The sequence below is a fragment of the Cimex lectularius genome, unplaced genomic scaffold, assembly GCF_000648675.2.
Source record: "Cimex lectularius strain Harlan isolate CLEC.00 unplaced genomic scaffold, Clec_2.1 scaffold38, whole genome shotgun sequence".
Taxonomy (NCBI): Eukaryota; Metazoa; Arthropoda; class Insecta; order Hemiptera; family Cimicidae; genus Cimex; species Cimex lectularius.
Genome location: NW_019392638.1, coordinates 1109130 through 1131828, shown reverse-complemented (window position 1 = coordinate 1131828; position 22699 = coordinate 1109130). Strand labels below are relative to the sequence as shown.

The following is a 22699-nucleotide window of genomic DNA, read 5'->3' as shown; positions in this document are numbered from 1 at the left end:
CATCCGTAAGCCTAATTATAATTATTAATAACGGAAAAATATTTTCTTCTACATTCTACAGCATTTCCTACTAATTTATCAACATCTTACGTTTAATCAAATAGCAGGTTTTCCGATGTTTCCGTCCAAAGCAAAACTGGAAAACATTCAAAGAGGCAGAACAGCGGCCGCTGGAAATGTGCCAGACACTTGTGGCATTGTTGTTCCGTTTGACATATCTCAGCTGAGTAATCCTCGAAGGCAGACGACAATTGTCCGTCTCATTTGCCAGAAATGTCGTGTCGATGCGGTCATAAACCAAACTCACTTCTGTCATTATTCATCAGTTAAACAAAATCATTTTGAATGTGGATCGAAATCGTTATCTTGCAATCTCTTGAATTTATTTTAGCGCGGATTTATCGGACTGAGAGAAAATAAGGCAGTTCGAATCTGAAGTTAAAAAAACCTGTCGCCTGATGTTTATAAACAGAAATTTATACAAACTTTTCTTAGTCCTCGACGATTGTTTACAACTGCCATACATCTTCCTCTCTCGCTTAACACTCTAATAATATACCCAAGGGTGATAGTCCACACACAAAAAATATTTATATGAGTTCATTGACGTTAAAAATCGACAGTATTTTGAGCGAGATGGAGAAGTAGACAGTTGAAAGAGTTAATTACAGTCAAATTATATATCATATACATTAGGTATCGCCAAAAAGTATATTGATGTATTGAAATGTATCCCACTTTCATCTTGTAGGGGCAAAATGGGATGTACACATGACCTGGATTTTACTGAAACGGCGTAAAGTCCGCCCCTTGGAATTTAAGATTTGGTAAAATGTAGTTTGGTTAAATATTTACGTAAGCACTTATGTAATTAGCTGGACCACACTAATCTGCATATTCTCCCTGATTTTGTCCTCCAGATGCATCCGACACTTGGCTTTGGTTGGTCTAATAGACATTTATGTAAAAGTAAAGAACTCATTACTTGATAGGCATATGGAAGGAAGCATGTTGGACTGAGACTTAAGGATGAAGTAAGAAGTTCGGCAATCAGGAAAAGGACTTTCCGCCCAATCAATATGTGCCGACTGGATAGACCACGTTTGTAATTCTGTTGAAAAAAACAAGAATACGGAAAGAAAGTGCACAAGATGCATTAGATCGTTTAGTTTTATGTGACGAATTCTAAATAATGACTGTGGTGGATTATTAGGGAATTGTGGAGGTATGAACCTCTTCAGATTTAGAGTTAGGACGGATTGTGTTGCTTTGTCGTCATGTTGGCCTCTTGTGACAACAAACCTGCACAAACACGAAAGAAAGGCCGCAGTCGACAGTAGCGAGACCACCTCATTGTAAACAGCCTCGGTACTGAGTACAAAAAAGCAAACTAGGCTTTGCTCAGAGAGGCCTTGTGTCGTAAGAATCACGAATTTGGTCCTCCGGGCAGAATATCTGTTTCTTTTTCCAAAACCCTTTCCTCGATATTTTCCTGTTTTTTTTCAGAATTTACATTGATAATTGATTGAAAGATAATTAATTTAAAAATATATAAACTTCTTTCAGGCATAAATATCCTAAATGGAAATTCTCACAATAGAATCTATCGTAAATATGACGTCAGCTACTTTGCCAGTGTATTCTCTTTCGGAACGGGAATTAGCTTAAAATATAATACCTTCTAGTTGCTTAATGGTCATGGGAGATATATCATCGACATCTTTATTATGTGTGACTATGTATCATATAAAATATCTGGGCACAATCAGAGTTCTACTGATTGCTCACACTGACCTTTGCGTTGTAAAGATTCACGAATTTGGTCATCCAGACCACTTGGCTACATCTAATAAATTGTGTTTATGATTATTATCGAAGTTAATCACTTTACTGCTTTTGTAAGTTGGCAATTTTGTGTAATGTATTTTTCTTAATTTACATCATAAAAGAAAACAACATTAAATTGGCCCTTTTTGCGGTTTTTGAACTTTAAAATGCGTAAACAATTGGAGTTGAAATTTAGTTTGTATGGGTATATTTTTTGTCATATACAATGAAATGAAAACTTTGGAAAAATATAGGCTATTTTTATTTATTAATCTATTTATTATAAAATGAATGAATGCGAAACAAAGAAGATTTCTGATAACAAATGTTATGAGAACTTTTTCATAAATAGCACGTACTTAAATTCCAACGAAAATTGTTATCCACTTTATGCTAAATTCGTTGAGTAAATGTGCCTCAAAAAAATTTCTATACTATCAACAACCTCTGCGAGTTGTTGGTTCGTTACTTTATTTGTTAAAAAAAAAGCTAGAATTTCCTATTCTGTAGCTATATAAAATTTGTTTACATTATTGTTTATAGCGTTAATGTCAAATCTACATAATATGTTATAAATTTTCAACAACCGGTCTCTTTTTTAAAATTAGAATTTCATTTTATGTATTTACCCAACCGAGGCGTGAGTGACGTGTGCTGAAACGGAATTAGAACCACGGATCAAAAAAGGATTTGCCGTTAGTGGGACGCAACGTGACAGGAAGGACATGTTGTTGAAAGTTGAAGTGCAACAAGCACAGAGGGACTTCCCTCGTCCAGCTATTCAACATCAAGCTCCCCCCATCGTAAACTCCCCTGAGCACATATGAAACTGGTTTCTTTTACATCAAAAACAGAAATTTACGTGAGATTTTAAAGCACGCTGTGGGACACCGACCTGAATGAGATGTGATTATCGGCCACACGCGCACCACGGCAACAGTTGGGGTTTGTCAATTAGAATTATTGTCGAGATTTCGCAGACAGTCGGCCTTTGATCTTTGTACGCGATTATGGTGAAGAGAACCAGAGACCGCGGTTTGTTCCTGTGATTGACCTAGTTGGACGAACTTGGCAAATCTGCCAAGCCGAATCCGTCTGGTTGGTAAGAAAATCCAGAAACACGAATACTTTACATCCCTTTTCATTCTGAATAAATTAAAATACAATTTGAAAGACAACGAATATTGTGTACAATACTGTCTGGATTATCAAATAATAAGTGGTGAAAATTTAAACTTTACTATAAATTATTAAAACTTTTCTTATTTGCAGCAATAATTAAGTTACCTTTGGTATGATGAACCTGTTTTTTGATCGTTCCTGACCATTTTGTTCAGCATACCCTCGCTGTTTTGGTCTGTCAGACATGTTTCGATTTCGCCATTTTCAATGGGCAAACACACCACTGGAGATGGCGAGAAGACGAACCGCATCTGACAGAAAAACCAGGATAGACGGACCAAAATAATCGAAAACGACAAAATTGCAAATGACGTTTTTAAACAGTAAATAATTGCCTGAAACCGTCCCTCGGTTCCTCAGCGAGTGGAAGAACACATGGAACTGATCGATACAAATCATCACTCATTCGTGTTTCACGCCATCTTCAGTCGACAGTTCCTCACTCGAAATCATGTCGAAAAGAACCCGGAAGAAGTATTCTTTTTAGTTAACCTTATCCACGATTATTTTGAATATAAAACTATAATATTGAATGTAGATGACGCGGTGGCCAAGAGGTTAGTACGTTTTCTGGGTTCGATTCCTGTCATAGCACTTGGATTTTTATTTGAGATTAATTTTTTTAACGAGGGTTAGCAACAGCAGAGGTATATTCTCGGGTGTCGGTGTTTTTGAAAAAAAGCCCATTTCCTGCTGGATTCGAACTGGGGACCTTTCATATTCATTCCAATAAAATATCATTTCCCAACACCCGTCACCAACAGACAAGTTTAGTCACATTCCCTCCCCCGGAATGCTCGATTTTCCTCGGGGCGGGGTCAAACCCATCCACGGTAATAGGAATAATTTATTTTTACTCTCCCGACGTCACACGCTCACCCCTCATCATTAGTGATATAGTTTTGGTATTTTGTTAAGATCAAATATTGTGAAAAGGTATGGAACCACAAAGACCGTATTTTTTTTCAATATCTCTAGCTTCAAATCTGTAGTATACAAAGAATAGTAAACGAAAATGGATTGGTTCTAATAAACCAAATAGACTTAAAAAAGTGATATCGGAAATGACCATTTTTGGGCTCTCTTTAACTACAATAAATGATCTTCAAAAAATATTGAAATCAGTGCTCTGCTGAAAAAGAAATGCATGTCAGTATTATAATTCATACATCCTCTCTATATAGAGAATTAAAAACGGGGAGTCTAGGAAAAGATATGCCAATGGGTGGAAGAAGATCAAGGAACAGGATAATCACATCCACCTTGGGCGGTGCGACCATCCGGGGTAAGACAGCCAGGGGACCCCCCCCCCTTTTGGGCATCCCCTGGCTGTCTTAGCCTCACTACTGTAGACGACATTGGTAGACGAACTCCTACAAATGCTAGAACAAAAAGGATTCTACTGTCTATGCTATGCGGGCGACTACGGCATAGTTAAAGGGCCACCATATAGATCTGGTTGACAGGTGGTGCAAAAAGGAGGAGCTATTTATTACAAAACCATAATGATTCCATTCAGATGGAAGAGGACAAACGAAACCTAAAACCTCCAAGTCTAAAAGGGACCCCGCTCCCATTTTCCAAGGAAGCCATCTAGGGATCTCACTAGACCAGCGGCTCACCTGGAATCCACATTTGTATAAAACCACCCAAAGAGCAAAAATTGCCTGGGGGAGGTCCTATGTCTTAAGACCAATGTTGACATATAGGACGGGGGTGTAGTGAACCAAGACTCTGCAGGTCAAAGCAATCAGGCACTTAAGTGGCACTAAAAGACAAGCTTGCCTCAGTTTCACTGGAGCTATTAGAATAACGCCATCTGTGGCCCTGGAAGTGTTGTTAAACCTAACACCATTTCAAATTTTCACCCAAGGAGAAGCCAAAGCAGCAGCGGCTCACAGGTTCATAAATGGACAATCATCTACAAGGATAGGCCGTGTAAATAAACAATGGAAATGAAGGAGGACATACAAACTGATGCTATAACCGATGCCACTACTCCAAAATACAATTTTACTGTAAAGTACGAGATACTGATACCAGAACGGGAAGAATGGGCCAAAGAAAAGTAGAACGCAAGAGACAGGGCACTGCCACTTAAGAAAGCACATGCACCATTCAGGCCTTGTGGCCGCCTCTTCTATCCTGTACGATAGGAATTACATTACATTAAATATTGAAGTCTGACACTTTGTATAGGAAATAAGCTGCATAGTGAGCAAAGTTGGATTTGTTGGCTAAACAACATAAGTATATTTATTTCAATACAGATAATGTTTTAATTAACCAACCTATTGAATTTCAACCCATATTACTGAATGAAAGTTTTTTTTATAGTGTTACCTGTTTATAAACCTACCTACAAACTATTCCATGTTTGTTTACAACTACCATTAATACATAAAATATTACCTTTTATCCTGAAATTTGTTTACAGTCTTGACGGGATTTTAAACAGATTTGGTAGCCCCTTTCACTTGTTTAATATACACTGACTCTGTTGTATTTTTATATACGATTTTTTAATTTCATTTGTCCTGTTATATGTTTACTATTTGCAAGCGATATTTTAGCTACGGTAGTTTTAACCTTTGTGGATGGTTTAGACTTTAGGGGAAGTATGGTTGATAAGAGGTGGTGAGCTAGGATAATCCTTTTGTGGAACTTTTCCTATCGAGATTGAAGGAGTTATTTTACAAAAAGGCTTTATTTATGAAGAAACTTTTCCAGTTAAAATTAAATTTGTTGAATTAGCAAAAATCTCGTCGATTGTCCAAACGCCAATTTTCATAGCAAGCCCATTAAGATAAAACGATCTCGATTGTTCTTATGAAAATGTGAAAGGTTTGGCAAAACAACAACAACAAAAACAGTAAAACTGAGAGTACGTACTTTTCTAAGTTAATTTTTAAAAGGTTCGTTTGTTTATATTTATCCTTTTGCGTTTTATTATCGATTTGCCTTGAAGCACATTGCATGTTTCTTTTTCGAGTTACACACCTTGATGTTATCCTACTAGCTTGCACCTATACCAAACGACCTCAATAAAAAAAATATAGGGCATCATTTTTTTTTTAAATAAAATTTTTATTAGTGGACGATTAGTATGAAGTTTCGTGCACGGGGGAAAATCGCGTGACAGCTTTATAGGCTGAAACTCTGGCGCTTTGTCAGATCTATGTTTATCGTACAACATACTGACATCCGCTGATGAGAGGGTCACGATTTTCCCTCTGGCAAAACCAGTTTATAAAAGTAACTTTTTTTCTCACTGAGCGTATCCTTTCGCTAATTTCAGACAAAGGAGCTTGCACTCACTTTCTTCGTGAGGCGATGACGTTTAATCTAAACAACAAACACGAACAAATATTAAAATAATATTGATTAATTGTTAAATTCTTTATTACTTTATCAATTGGATATGTCAAAAAAAAACCAGAAGCAATATTTTCCAGGCCAGTTTCAATTTTTCGATTATATACAGTTAAATAGCGGCTCGTCTTCCTTAACAATCATTTCGAATTATCCCTGATAAAGCCTGAAGGATTATTATCGGTTACAGATCACGCTAGCCAAACATAAAGATCATGTATAAATTTGCGCCTGCTGAAAATAACGAAGATTGAAGCAGGCGAATGCAACGCTGTTGATTGCAGGAAAACAGGGTCAAGAACGCGTCCTTGATTCGCAACACAAAATAAAGGAGTATTTTTTATTTTTGTTTGTTTTGTCTGACGTAACGGCTGTCTTCCACCTAATATCATCTTCGGTTAAAAACGGCATAAGGCCGGTTACATCATCCTAGCATTCGCAGATACTCGGTAGAGCGATAGAAGAAGCAGAAGAAATAAAAAGTGAAGTGTGCTCCATAAAAGAAAAGAAAGTAATCCGACAGATTTCTCGAAAGATTATCTATTTTATAAACATTTATAGTTGTTTTTAGTAAATTATCTTGTTTTTATCTTCTTAAACATAGGGATTATATGCAATTTAGACAAATTTCGCGATACCAAACGATTTTTTTATAATTATAGATAAACGATTAATGTCGACGTAACGCTCATCTTTATTTTTACCATTTGAGAAAGGGACGTGGGACACAACATGCTGACATCCATTGAAAATTGCTTCGACCAAATCGTACACATTATGTATATATCACGGTGGTTTGAACCGACAAAATATACATAATTTGACTAATTTATAGTGATTATCTTTTGCAAACATGATGATTCCTTTTCTTGTAGTTAATCGTTATATAACTATTATTATTATTTAATATAAATCAACTCGTTTTTATGGTTGAAAACATAAGTTATATTTAATTTTAAAGAAATCTATTTTGGATTAACATCTATTAAATTCTAAAGAAATCTATAGATCTATTAAGTAAACTCGGTTTTATGGCTCAAACTTACCAGAATATAGCATAAGTTATATTTCATTTTAAAGAAATCTATTTTAGATTGACATATATTAAATTTTAAAGAAATCTATAGATCGATTAAATAAACTTGTTTTATGGTTCAAAACTTACCAGAGTATAGCATAAGTTATATTTAATTTTAGAGAAATAGTAAACTCGATTTATGGTTCAAATTTACCAGAATATAGCATAAGTTATGTTTAATTTTAAAGAAGGCTATTTTAGATTGACATCTATTAAATTTTAAAGAAATCTATAGATCGATTAAATAAACTTGTTTTATGGTTCAAAACTTACCAGAGTATAGCATAAGTTATATTTAATTTTAGAGAAATAGTAAACTCGATTTATTATATTATATTGATATATTAGATTGACATCTATTAAATTCTTAATAGATCTATAAATCTATTTAAAAAACTCGGTTTTATGATTCAAAACATACCAGACAAAAGCATACTTATATGCAGATCGAAAATCTAATAAAATTAAATCCTATATCATTATTCTCGGTTCCCGCTGTACGCATTCGTTACAAATCTCACAAGCGAAGGCAACATCAACTAAAAATTGGTCATATTAAATCGTTCCCAAAGAATAGACAGTTGTGGTAAATTATTCATATTTCATAATCATATTATCCATAATTTGTCTAATTTAGAGTACTGATGTATTGCTTATACGATGATTTGTTTTTATTTGATTAATCTTTATATACCTATTATTATTATTTATTATAAATTATCACGGTTTTATGATTTAAAACATACCAGACAAAAGCATAAGTTATATGCAGATAAAACAATCGAATAAAATACTCCATCATTACTCGCGCTACGCGTTGGTCACAATTGACTCAAGCGGAAGACAACATGCGGACATTCACTGAAAACTGCTCAGAGCAAATCGTTCACGAAAAATAAATATTTGTGGTATATCGACAAAAGATTCATAATTTGTCTAGTTGAATATGACAGGTTGGTCCCTTATTGAATTGGTTTGACTAGTACATCATTACCGTTCCCCTATTCTATTTATTTCCCCACTTTCGCTTCTTTCCGCTATTCGCTTTCCATCTGTTCAGATGACGATCAGTTGCCAACACGATGATTTGTTTTATTTTGTATACATCCTTTAACCAGTTGTTATGAATGTATTCGTTTTTATGTTTCAAAATATGGCAAGAACATAAGATACATATAGTTAAAATAAATTTGACAAATTGTTGACTGTTTTGCTTAACCCACTTGATCAGTTTTCTCCGCTGGGGAGACTTGAATAGTTCCTGTTTGAACATTACACAAATAAGTTCGAATATTTTAATTTTTAACGACAATGTGCTATTTTTTATTATTATGATTTAAGCACGTTCCACGAAAAATGTTGCTATTGTTCAAACAGCTATACAATTAACACACAAAAAAAATAAAAGCCCCATTTTTTAGTTAACACAAAATTGTGAAAAGAGAATTCCAGTGTAAGGGTAAAACTAGTTAGGGTGGGTCCTCCGTAGTTGATTGAATAGGAGCATTTTCGATTCAGGGCTTTTACAGGGGCTAACTCAATATCGCTTGAGCACCAATAACTTTCCATATTGCCACAAGGCCACGAACGAAAGTAGGTAGAAAGTCGAACACACTGCGGTGACATATAACTTATTATTAGAAATAGCATACTTCAAATGATTACTGTATTTTTTAAAAAGGTGGACGACCATGGAGGTGTACAACCTACAGTAAAACCCTCGTCAGATTCTTACTTAGACAAAAGATGAATTACAAATTACAATTACAATTGGTCTTATTGTTCAAATCTAAGTAAACTTCCAACAAGTAGTCTATTAAATGTTGAGCAAACCGCTGGTTAATTAGTGTGGCAAAATCCAATTATAACGAAACTTTCAGGATGGCAGAGAGTCTTAACTAGTCAGTCACGACTTTACTAAGTTTATTATTTAAAAGTGTGTTTTATTTCAACCTTGAAATATATTTACGTTTTTTTTTATCAAAAAGTTGATATAATAGCAGGGTTCGTGGTTTAATAACTATTAAATGTACTACTACTAAAACTATTATAATGTATAATAACTATTAAAAACTACTACAACTACACTCGTTTTTTTCGTTTTGACGTGACTTGAGTTTAAAACTTAAGGGGCGTCGGTGGCAGAAACGGTGGCGTTGACATGACGCCAATCACTGTAAAGGTCCCGGCTTCGAAAGCAGCAGCCCTGCATTCGAACCAGACATACTTACAAATGGGGCTTTTTTTTTAAAAAAAAACCTCAGCATTTCGAGTATCCATTATTCAGTAGTCATAATTGACCGTATTAATTATTTTAATTAATTATACTTTTCATTTCAACTAAGACCTGAGATAAAAATATAATTAATTAAAATATTATCTTTAGTGAAAGTGATTACCTTAAAGAGTATAAAAATATAACCTATACACGGTTATGCTATACAATACAGCAATACACCTACCCATAAACCTAAATTACCCATAAAAATTCCAATGTCTTATTTTGAGATGTAAAGAAATCTACCAGAAACTATTTATATGAAAATGCTTCCTGAAAATCTTGTCCAAAGTTATGTTTATAAGCATTGCCAATTGTATCTACTCCCAAATCGGCACAAATAATTAAAAAACTAGATATTATTATTATGTAACTATATTATTATAAAATGGTATGGTGTTCTGATTGACCAAATTACTTCTTTCAATTAATTAACATTTTTATGTAAGGTTTTGGTTGATATGAAAAAGATTCGCGGGATTCGAACCCACGGCCTTCGGCTCAATACGCCGCTGCACTAACCACTTGAACTATCGTGTATAATTTTTTTAATGGTTATTGCTATAGCTATATAGGATAATTTAATTAATAGTCTATTTAGCGTCATAATTGACCATACTAATTATTTCGATTAATTATTCTTTTTATGTAAGGTCACCCACGACCTTCGGCTCAATACGCCGCTGCACTAACCACTTGAACTATCGCTTCTATTATGTTATTATAATTATTTCTGCATACACTGTTAAGAAAAGCTGAAAAGCGTACATAGAATTCTAATTTACCTTCGAAATTACCGATCGGAAAATGCCCAAAATTATATTATTTCATTTGTTGTCTAATTCCTTTTCTTTTCCGTAAATAAAATGTTTATGGGATTCCTACAGATCTAAGAATATCAATCTATCCGTTTAATTCGTTGTAAAAACTTTGAAATACGAGTAGGAAGAACAAGAAATATTTCAGTCGCTAATCCGTTAACGCCTCCCTCCCAGATTCCTTCATTGTTTAAACACAAGCCCAGATGTCGGATTCAATGACGGAAGCCACAACAAGGCAAACAATGTTTCTTCTATTCCAGTGTAATCTAAAGCTAAAAATAAAATAGAAACGTTCCCAATCAAACTACCAGATGCCACAAAAGGGGGGTCGATGGGTAAATACGGCTCAATTTTATGCTAAGTATAGATGAGACAATTTTTTTTGTTTCTTCTTGTTAAGTTTTCTTGGTACAAAATGTATACGCTGCTAAACAAAGTATGTATTTTCAAGGATAAAGTATTAATTATATTTAGTTTAAAAGTTTTTTTTAAATTATTTTATTTGTACCTTATACATATTACATAGTACAAATGTAACTTTTTTCACGTAGTCTCACACAGCTCTAACACTAACTTGCATCTGAAGGACACATGCTATGAGAAACCAGTCATTATTGGCTCTTAGTGCAAGGGATTAAGAGGCAAGGAGGTCTCGCGGATGTGGATAGTGATATGGTAAGGAGCTTTGATTTGTGTGAGGACTTCTGATTGGAAGGACTGGATACGCTGGTTGGTACATACACCTTGGCAGAACCCCACAGTTCCACTCCGTATCATTGATCGCATTAAAATCTTGTATAAGTTTAGTTTAGAGTTGTCGGTAAAGACTGTTTTTTTCAATGTGAACGTACACTGAGTACATATTTCATCTTTCAGTTGTATCAACCACTTTCTGCACTAGTCTTCGATAAGCTGTACAGAGTATTTGGATGATGGAGCTTGGAGCTAGAGGACAAAATTGCGGTATCGTCCGAGAAAGTGGTGATGATGGAATTGGGGTGTATATGTAAGTCTGCAGTGTAGATGATATAAAGTTTGAGACCAAGAATGCTCCCTTGTGGTTCGGGGGCTTGCATCGGTCTGATTTCCGAGATTTCGTTGCAAAACCTCACTCGGAAGCAGCGGTATGTTTAGGTTTTCATGATAATAAAGAGAGGGCAGGAAGAGTTTAAATTTGTTAAACCAAATATGAAAAGCATGTGAAAGTTGCTTATTAACTTAAGTAGGTAAGGTTATGCCATCATAACTAAAATCACGAATTTCAGCTCCAACACCTGATTATCGTTTTTTCACACAAAAATCCTTTGTTCAGGATAACTCTTTTAAAATTAAAACAAAATGAAAGTTTAAAATTCGACGAGTGCTGAAAAACAGCTGCACAGTTACAGTTCATGAGAATTAGGATAAGCAAAAATTTCGACGTGCTGTATCAAAAGGGGAAAGAACTTTTTATAGAATGCAAGTTCAAAAAATGAGATTTCAGTCGCGTCAAACGGTATGAGAAATGGGATTTCCATTTTTTAAATGACAAAGGTGTTCCTAAAAAGCAACTTAAAAAGACAACAAATTGTGTTATATTCAAAGTGTTACTTAATAAACTGATTCCGAAAATTAATTTTTGATATTTGAATTTATTAAGAGAATCTAGAACGGTTTGAAAACCACTGGAGGCGTATGCATTTAACAGCTGCACCCAAATGACGAAAGAGTGACACGCAACGCTCGAAATGAGTTTTACACTTAGCACTTTATAAGGTGGCAAATCGCCGAAACGCTCAATCCCTATTTATCCACGTATGTTAATACTGTACCTTGCACATGAATGCACATGGAATGATCGAACATTTTGCGGGTAAGGCGAAAGAATAGATAAATTCTAAACTTTCTGCTTATAAAGTCTGCCCAAAAAGGCTTAGTAGAAGAATAACTTTTTATTGATTTATAAGACTGTTATCTCAGTGGAAAGTTGTGAGCTTTTCGTCGGGCTTACTTGATGCGACGGAAAGCGTATCTTAAGGCGTTCACGAAGAGTAAGTGGATGTTTTAATTCAAATATCACTTAACTCGAACGTTCTATTTACTTATTATTAATTGTGAATTCTTTAATTTAAATATCACTTAACTCGAACGTTCTATTTACTTATTATTAATTGTGAATTCTTTAATTTAAATATCACTTAACTCGAATGTTCTATTTATTTATTATTAATTGTGAATTTTTTGATTTGAATATCAACTGGAACGTTCTATTTATTTATTATTAATTTTTTATTTAAATATCACTTCCACGAACGTTCAATTTATTTATTATTAATTGTGAATTATTTAATTTAAATATCACTTAACTCGAACGTTCTATTTATTTATTATTAATTGTGAATTTTTTGATTTGAATATCAACTGGAACGTTCAATTTATTTATTATTAATTGTGAATTATTTAATTTAAATATCACTTAACTCGAACGTTCTATTTAATTATTATAATGTCGGTTTGTTTTTTTCTGGCCAATGACGACGGAGAAAAGCAAAAAAGTCGGTTTTCACTAAACTAAAGGTATTTTGGGTTTCAAGGGTGACTTTTGTTTTTGATAGAGAATTAGAAATGATTCAATTTCAAAACTTGTGTCCTCTGAAACCAAAGTGCTCTTCACCCAAAGAAAGATAATGTTGAGGAAGTCGATATTTGCGATCCAAAAGCTATGATGAACATCTTGGGTAGTTCTATAAAAAGATTAATGCTTACACTTAGAAACCTTAGAAACAACTCGGCAGACGGCTTTTTATTCATGCCGTTATTTTATGTTAAGGCGTATGTTTTGTTTTGTAAACATTTTTTGTACTAATAAAGCATTATTATTATTATTATATTATTATTAGAAAGAACTCTAACGGACTTCTTTTCCTTGTAAATTAATTTCAAGTCTTAAATGTTTAGAGTAGCCTGAATACATTTACCATTTGAACATAAATTTCCCCCAACAATATTCATAAATTTTATGACCTGGACCTCTATTTGTTTAAAGACATTACATTAAATTTGATGTATTATCAGTATGGTCAAGGGAGAACAAAACACAGAATTCCAAATTTGCCAAGCTTTCGAGCCGAGATTATCATCAGGGCCTATAGTTTTCAAACAAATTAACAACAATTAACAGTTTTTTTTTTTATAAACACACAAACCATTTTCAGTACAGGTAACTATTTACTGTATTGTTTTTTTGTTTTTAAATAGTACTGATATTACATCAAATTAATCTTCAAGTAGTTCAACCTTCTCTTCAATAACTTCAAAGACATCATTGTTCGAATTAAGGAATTAAATAGTCATTTAATCTTGAGACAATTTTGACTTATCAAAAAAAATTCCATTATTGTTATTCCATTATACTTTAGAGAAAGTGCTACTACTTAATTACCTGAAAGAGCATAATGTCCATATGGTTTTCCTGTACAGTCAATATACATAGCTTCTATACGGTTATCCTGTTCGGCATAACCAATACGTCAACTAATTTAGCCTAAATTTACAATAATTTGTCAACATCAATAATCACAAAATTTATATTATAATTGTTAACCTGGGTAATTCTTGACAAATTTATTTGTACCAAAGGTATTGGTATTCATTTCTAAATATGTAGGACAAATACTTCAACTTCATGATACCAACATGTCACCGGGTTGTTTGCTCGGAAGAAAGACTCAGTATTTGTTTGGATGTGTGTCCAACTAGAATTTTAGATTTTAAAACTATTCTCCCATACCCAAAAATTGCGAGGAACGAGGAAATAATGTTTAATCATATATTTCAAGGTCTAATATAATATACGAAAAAAATTGTTTTTCTAACAATGGATTGTTTAAATTTAATTTTATCTACCCCTGATCCATAATATTAATAGTCTCTTGAAATATTTAGGTCAAAGTTGTTCGATTCGAACTTTAACACACATTTCTAACAAGGAGAAATAAGCGAAATCATATGGACAGCATTTAAATAAAAAAAATAATGGTTACAAAGAAATAAATCTAACAGTCTTCTTTTCCTTGTAAAGCTCAAGACAGCACAAATACAGATACATAAACCTTGGACGAACACCCACATTAAACCTTAGTCAAGATTTTAAAGATAGAACTGAAAGAATAAACAAAATTCCACAAGGTTAATAAAAATACGCGGTGTTATGTCATAAATAAGATTAAAAAATTAATTATTAATAAATGCACCTTATAATAGAAATGTCAAAAATCATGGCTTAATTACAAACTAGGCAATTAGAAAAAAATCTTACCTCACTCAAAAGCTCGACAATATATGTTATTAGTATTATCAGTTATGAGTAAAACAACACAACTTTGCGTAAAAATGTGATAGTTAAGGGAAAGCAATTTGTTTGAAGTCGTGTTTGAATGTTCTCAACTATTTCTCGTTGTTTCAACGTCCCTGATGATCCCGGTCCGCCTCTTCTCGCTGTCCATTACGTCAGACGAGTTTCGTCAGTTCGACTAGATGCGAACAATACAGCGGGATTACAAATTAGCCAGGCCAGGACGATCAGAGGCAATAATGTTCAACACCTCGGTCCCAAGATGACTTCATAATTAATTCCCGGCCCGTTTAAAAAATTAATATTGATTTAATATTCTACTTGCACTCCGGCGTTGGTATGCTCGTGGAATAACTTCCGTGTAAAACTGCATATTTCCAACACTTGCAACACCCACTACAAAGCTACAAAGCCATACTTTGCCAATTAAAAAATAGAATTTTTTCAATGTTTCCTTAGTTAAAACTTTAAAAATGTTCTTTGGAAAACGAAGCCCACAATTTACATATAACGTAACATTTTACTGGTCATATTGACTAAAAACGTATTTGCTATATGCAATATTTGTAAATTCAGGATCTACCGCAGTAAGAACATAACAATATGTACTTAATAATAACTTAATTAGTCAACTAATTGCTTTTTAGAAAAAATGTAATTTTGAAAAAACATTTATATTTTTGTTCATACAGTTTCTTTAGTAGACTCCTCTAGATAGGAAGAAAAAATAAAAAATAATAATTTAATGAAATGATTAAACGCAGACAATAAAGAAAATATTATATATGCAAGACGAAAAAGAACAGTAAGGTTAATAAATCTGGATAATCTGGATCTATAAATTTATGAGAATGTAATGGATAATAATGTATAATTCAATTAATTAATCTTTATGTAAGATATGGGTTGAGATAAAAAAGTCAGCATCGCGAGTAGGATTCGAACCCACGACCTTCGTCTGAATACGCCGCTGCTCTACCACTTGAGCTATCGTGACTTCGATCCACTCGGACACCAACTTCCCACCTTTTTTATCTCAACCAATACCTTACATAAAGATGAATTATGAAAGATGTTATTTGATCAATCGAACCACGAAATCTAATGAATTTAATAATGTATAAACTTAAATTAGCGTTACGAAATTAGTAATATTGTGAATAGTGTTATAGGAGAGGCCTGTTCCCTTGGGATAAATCCCAATCCCCTTCCCTTTCACTTAGCTCCCATTTCCGCGATTGTTCCTTCTAGCCGAGGCATGACGGCTAGTCTGGAGCGAAGGGGGAAAAGTAAAAGGCTAAAAATAAACTGGGATGAATATGACCGATATCGGGAGAGCTAAAAGGACCGCTTGCAGTTATTTTAAAGGACTTTCTTTTTAAGGTTAACACCACGACCGTAGATAAATGAACGAGGCCGGTAATAAATCAACGATAAAGTGGTTCTTATTTGTAGCAAGGGTGTAAAATAGTCTATTTCGTATAAAATATGAGCAAATATTTTAATCTAACAATTTTGTGTCCAGCAAGATGGTCGTCTCAGAGTTTTGTATCTGTCGATAGTCCGCCTGTGTGTTGTTTTTTCAATAGTTTCCTTTTATAAGTCAAATTTTTCTTCGTTCTGTCTGCATCGTTGATTTATTGTGGCATAAATTTTGCAGTTATTTTATCCCTTTTCCGGTTGGTGTTATATTTCTCACTTCGTTTCTTTTATTATGCGTAAATGATACATATAAATTGTTATTGATATTTGTTATTTTTTCGTGTTGAATATGTTGAGTACGTTATAATGCTAATCATTGTTTTTTAAAAAGTTCAATATTTATACTAAATCAGTAACTATTCGTACACAGTTTTATACATCTAAAGGCAAAATATTACAGCCAAGTAAAAACGGTAGGTTTAATATAAGGTTCTTTTTACTAATTTTATATACAAAAATATCAGTGATTAAGTCAATTGGAATTTGTCTAGCTTACGAGGAAAAATATATCCCTTTCGTCAGGACTTTGAAACTATAATTAATCATTTCGAAAAAAATATTAAATATTTCGAACATCTATTGATAATTAGGAAACCGTAAGTTTCCTGTATAATGAAAGTACGAATTAAATTCATACAGAACGAAATCAAATATGAATCGTCCATTCTATATAAAGTACATCCTTCATAAGGTAATCCGATACAGTCAATACATTTAACGGAAAATTAATATAATAATATCAGCAATAAAATTCATAAACTATAAAAAGTAACATAATACAGCTTTTTTTCATTTCAAGACGAGGTATTAAAGCAAGAAAACATAAAACCCTATTTACGTTTTAGTGGTCAATTGACCAAGTTACTTCTTTCAATTAATTATTCTTTTAGATAAAAAAGTCAGTGTGTTGAAAATGGCAAAAAGAGGGGAAATTCGAACGGCTGTAGGTTGAGATGGGAGGTTGGTGTCCGAGAGGATCGAAGTCACGTTAGCTCAAGTGGTAGAGCAGCGGCGTATTCAACCGAAGATCGTGGGTTCGAGTCCCGCTCGTGACACTGACTTTTTTATCTCAACCAAGACCTTACATAAAAAGAAAAATTAATAAAACCCTATCTTTAGATAAAGTAATTACTTGAAAGAGTATAAAAATATAACCATATCATTGTCCTAACAATACAACCAATACACCTATACACTTAACCTAATTTGCATATAATATTTGGAACTGCATTTATAAATTTTATCTTACAATTATCAACAATCAAAAATCATCAATATAAACAGTTATCTTGATTATTCTATGTGACAATTATCACTCTAGCTTAATTCAAAGTTTCCTTGACGCCCAATTTGTATGTGTTCAGTTGATTTATCAGTAAATGTTCTAATCTTTTAGAATCTATGTAGCAAACACTTGTCTTCACTAGCGATGTGCCTATAAATAAACATTGATTGTTGGTTTTGTTTTTCTTATAGAAATGTAAATTTGTTTTCAATGGCAAATTTGTTCCTACGTTATTCCCAATAGTAGAAAAGTTCATGTACATTAAGCTTTAATGAAGCTCGCCTTGATATTTGTACACGAATACCTCCGGTAAAATGTACCAAAGTACTTAGTTAACTAAGGTCCAGATTTTATCCGGATTAAAATCTCTGAAAACACGTAAAATAACCAGTTCAGTTAAGAGTATTAACGCCATTTACTTTTCCCATTGTCTGTGAAATTAATTAATTCACTGATTTTTTGTCTAGCTTTCTTTTATTCATTCGACTTGATAACGTCAGTCCGTCGTGTCTTGTCGACCCAGTTTCATTATACATGAGACCAACATTAAATGGGTTTATTGTTTCGAGCTTGGCGAGTTTATAAGAAACATTCGTTCCGAACTGTTTTGAATTTCATTATTTCCACAGTTCAGACGCCTTTCTTCTCGCTCTTTTTTTTCCTTCAAAAGGTACTCTGAAATTCAAAGCGAAATGCCCATATCAAAAAGAGGCTGAATACTAACCAAATTTTACTGTTTTTTTGACATAACCGCAAGCTTTCAAACAATTGTAAAACAAATAGGTAAAGCCAAGATTAGACTTTGTTGAGCTGGCTTGATTTTTAAATAGTACTAAATCGTGGCAGGGGCTTTCCTCTGTAGGACAAAAAATTAAAACAACCTTTATCACAATATACTTTTTACACGTTTATTCTGGTAAGATTAAAAAAACATATCCTTATTTAGAACTTAAATTAATTAATATTTCTGAAAGGTATTGATTGAGATAAAAAAGTCAGTGTCACGAGGTGGATTCGAACCCACGACCTTCGGCTAAATAGCCGCTACTCTACCACTTGACCTATCGTGACTTCGATCCGCTCGGACACCATTTCACATCTCAACCGCACCTTTCGAATTTTCCCTCCTGTGTGCCATATTTCAAATATGTAATCTATTTGATTCTCGGCGACAAATGAAATGGCCACGAAGAGCTTCCGTGAAGATATACTTCATTGTAACTTATTAAATTCACTAGTTTTCGTGATCCGCTTGACCAATTAATATCTTCTTTAATATCTAATAGCGTATTTAGCCGAAGGTCGTGGGTTCGAATCCCGCTTGTGACACTGACTTTTTTATCTCAACCTATACCTTTCATAAATATTAATTAATTGAAAAATGTTAATTGGTCAATCGGACCACGAACTGTAATGGACTTATTTAGAACAATAATACTTCTTTGGAAAATAGAAATTAACAGGAAAACAAAGCTACTCGTAGATTTTTTAATTTTAAAAAATAACTTTATTTAAACCTCTTCCACGACATTCAGTTCTTCTCAGGTGGACACTCAATTTTTCTAATTTTAGTAATTTTCACTCAAATTCATACAAATAAGTAAAATTTTATTGGTAAGTTGGAAAGTAAAGTTTGTACTCATTTTAAACTTCCTTATCACTAGGAAATAACGAAAGAGAAACGTCGTTTTTTTTTCCTTTCCTTGCCTTTCTTTTCTTGTCCATCTCGCGTTTGAATGCAACTTCCATGTTTCCCCAGCCAAGTTTTTGAAAAGACCAGCTAAAATGGACTCTCTCTTTTCTATATCCTCTGCTAGCCTCTCTGTACCTCAGGGCCTCGACAATTGTGGATAAAATAACGCAAATAACAAACACAAATAAACATAAAAACATAGACGAAAAAAATAAACGATAAAACATGATAATCTGGTGCTAACCGTAGCATTTAGACTACCCGAGCGTACTCGATATTCTTCGGGCTAATTGGAGTTGTGCTCCTCCATTCACGCTTATAAATTACATTCACACATTCATTTAAACTACCCCATTTATCGGTTTAGGAGAATTGACTGTACTGTATAGGATAACCGCAGAATGAGGTAGTATTTTTATACTCTTTCAGGTAATTATATTCTCTAAATATAAACCCAAAGGTCGTGGGTTCGAACCGCCTCGTGACCCTAACTTTTTCATTTCCATCAAGACCTTACATAAAAAGATAATTAATTGAAAGAAATACGTTTGCCAATCAGACCATCAAAGGAAAAACATGTATGTTTACTAGGTTGTAATACTTTGCTTTGAAAAAACAAACAAACTGAGTATTATGTTATTTTTTTATTCCCGATTGCTGACATCGTTAAAAAATAAATGTTTATTTACAGGCATTTATAATATCGCTAGTGAAGACATATTTACTTGACACAAAACAAATGGGAGTCAAGGAAACTTTGAATTAAGTGATAGTGATAATTGTCATAGAATAATCAAGATAATATGCGTGTTTATTTCTCCTTAAAACATTAATACATTTTTAACATAAACGTTAAGCGATATGACTTATTTTGTGGGTGTGGTGGACTTAAGTGTGAGCGGTTTTACGTTCCTAAGTTCAGATTTACCTTCTTGTTAATGAGATTAATTATTTTATCGTAAGTGCACTGTCTTTTACGACAGATCCAGTTTACAATCTTGTTAATGAATACAGAAACCTCAGGAATATATTTTATCCGCAAACGTTTGCCACTTGCCAACGCCCTAAATTGTATTATTAAACGATTTAAGCCCAAGGTAAGTTGTAGTTCTATTTTGAATATATAATGAATAAAGGAACGCCAGGACTATTAATTGAGCATAAGTGATAATGGTTTTTTGAATTATCAAGATGATTGACGTATTTATTTCTGCGCAAAACAATTACCACACAACGTGTTAAAACTTGTTTTATTCTTCACTTAACAATTGATATATACCAAAATCACATTATTGCTAAGAGTTACCATTTACTTTAAATTAAATTAATAAAAGCTTTAAATATTATTAATAAAAGCTCATTATAGCGGTAATATAGCCGATCTAATAATAGGTGCAGAACAAACTTTTTTATTTTTTATTTTTTAATAACAGGTTTGGTTGTTGTGCAGTCAGACAGGACTAAAGAAATAGTAGTTGTGCACAAGAAAATATATCACAAAAATGAAAAATTTGTTAAAAGATAATAAGATTCATGTAAAAGTTACTACAGTAAAACTACAGGCATGGTGCAACAATATGGACAAAGCACTGCTCGATTTGAAAGTGATCAATTTTGGGGAAAAAAGAAATATAGCACATACACAGGGAGATTACCAAGAATGTATGGTACATAAAGGTAAAAGAAAAGATAAGTGTAGACCGATCATCAGTACAATAAATTCACCTCTTTACAATATTGCACATATACTTTTAAAACCAGTAAATTCAATATCAAATATATAGCAGGGGCATTATGTTAAAAAACTCAAAAGAATTGAAAGATATTTTAAAACAGATAAAAATTAAGAAAGATTATGTTTTAACTAGTATAGACCTAGAATAGAAGTACACTTCAATTCCAGTTAACGAAGCTATAATAGAAAAATGGAAAGTACTTTTTTAATCTTAGAAAATTTGTAACCAATTCATATTTCATCTTTAATTGGGTAATATATAAACAAAAAATCGGCTTGCCGATGGGAGGAAGCTCCCCAGTAATTTATATAAATGGGTTAATAGAAAAAATTATAAACACCACAAAAGCCCGAGTACAATTACTTAAAAAATATGTATAGATGACACTATAATAATTGTGCACACAGATGTCCCAAATGTCCTATTAAAACAATCATTTACATAAAAATATAAAATTCACTTTAGGAAACAGAAAACAATAAGAAATCGCTATTTATAGATTTAGAACTAATAAGAAATGCAAACCAAAAACTTACAATTAACTTATATAAAAAACCAACATGTTAAGACATTACATTAAAATTTTAACATTAGTACACAAATATAACTTTTAAACAATGAACTAAGTGATAAACCTTTTCACAAATGTAATGTGAGTGGAATTAGGGAAATACAAATAAAAAAATAATTACCTAAAAATTCTGATTGAAATAGCTATAAAACAACAACGTAAGTCTTTTATAATGTTAAATCTAAACAACAAGATAAAGGAAAAAAGGAAATCCTCAATATGTAGGACGAATAGATGTCAAAGTATTAACAGAAAATCGTGTGTCCCCACCCCTTCAAAATCCAACGTATATAAACACAAAATAGCAAAATCTCACTGGCACGACACGCAAGAATGGCACAATTACACAGAAGACAAACACTGAGTGAGTAGAAAGATTGATTGAATATATAAAAAATATATTTTGCATTGTATAAATTCACTTTTCCACATTCAAAATGTAATTGTTATATGTAAACAATGTTTGTAAATCCCAAGCCCTGAAGATGATCTCAATAAAGATCGAAACGTTGGCACGATAAAGAAAATGTTTTTCTGAAACCTACATCACACTAGACCGCATCTCACGATTTCTAAATAAATAAAAAACAGAAAAACATTAAAAATATGTAAACAAGAGGAAATATGTAATTGTTTTTTCTATTCGTACATTGGTGAAAAGTTATACAATATTTTGCCTCCCATAATGCCTACTATTGCAAAACTTAAAAATAGTAAATAATTTATAAACTAAAAATGTTCATATAAAAAACATACACTGGGGAAACTTTACAATTCCTATACGAAAGAATTAGCCAACATAAAAATAATTAAAAAAAAAGAAGTGGTAATACTGATTTAAGTCAACATGTAAAAGATACAGGACGTAATATAAATTTTGATAAGGTAAAAATATTAGGCAGAGAGAATAATTAGAAAAAATTAATTGGGTTGGAGAATATCTATACAAACATATATAAATATACAACAAGATAAAAACAAAGTATGTAAACAATAGAAAAATATTTTAACTATGTATAAAAATAATGGAAAATGTAATAA

At 32.8% G+C, this 22699-nt stretch overlaps 1 protein-coding gene across 6 annotated transcripts in view; it reads right to left on the bottom strand.

Annotated features, from left to right (window-relative positions):
• The window catches only part of LOC106670032, an 89018-nt gene that overhangs the window by 44874 nt on the left and 21445 nt on the right, over positions 1 to 22699 (bottom strand). The window contains exon 1 of one of the 6 annotated variants that reach the window (XM_024227810.1): positions 91 to 391. The exons of 3 other annotated variants lie outside the window; for them this stretch is intronic. In XM_024227810.1, the coding sequence (XP_024083578.1) occupies positions 91 to 316 (226 nt within the window). In that variant the 5' untranslated portion in view covers positions 317 to 391. Of the gene's footprint in view, positions 1 to 90; positions 392 to 22699 lie in introns of those variants that run through there. 2 more of the 6 variants (XM_024227809.1, XM_024227824.1) reach the window with 2 other exon arrangements.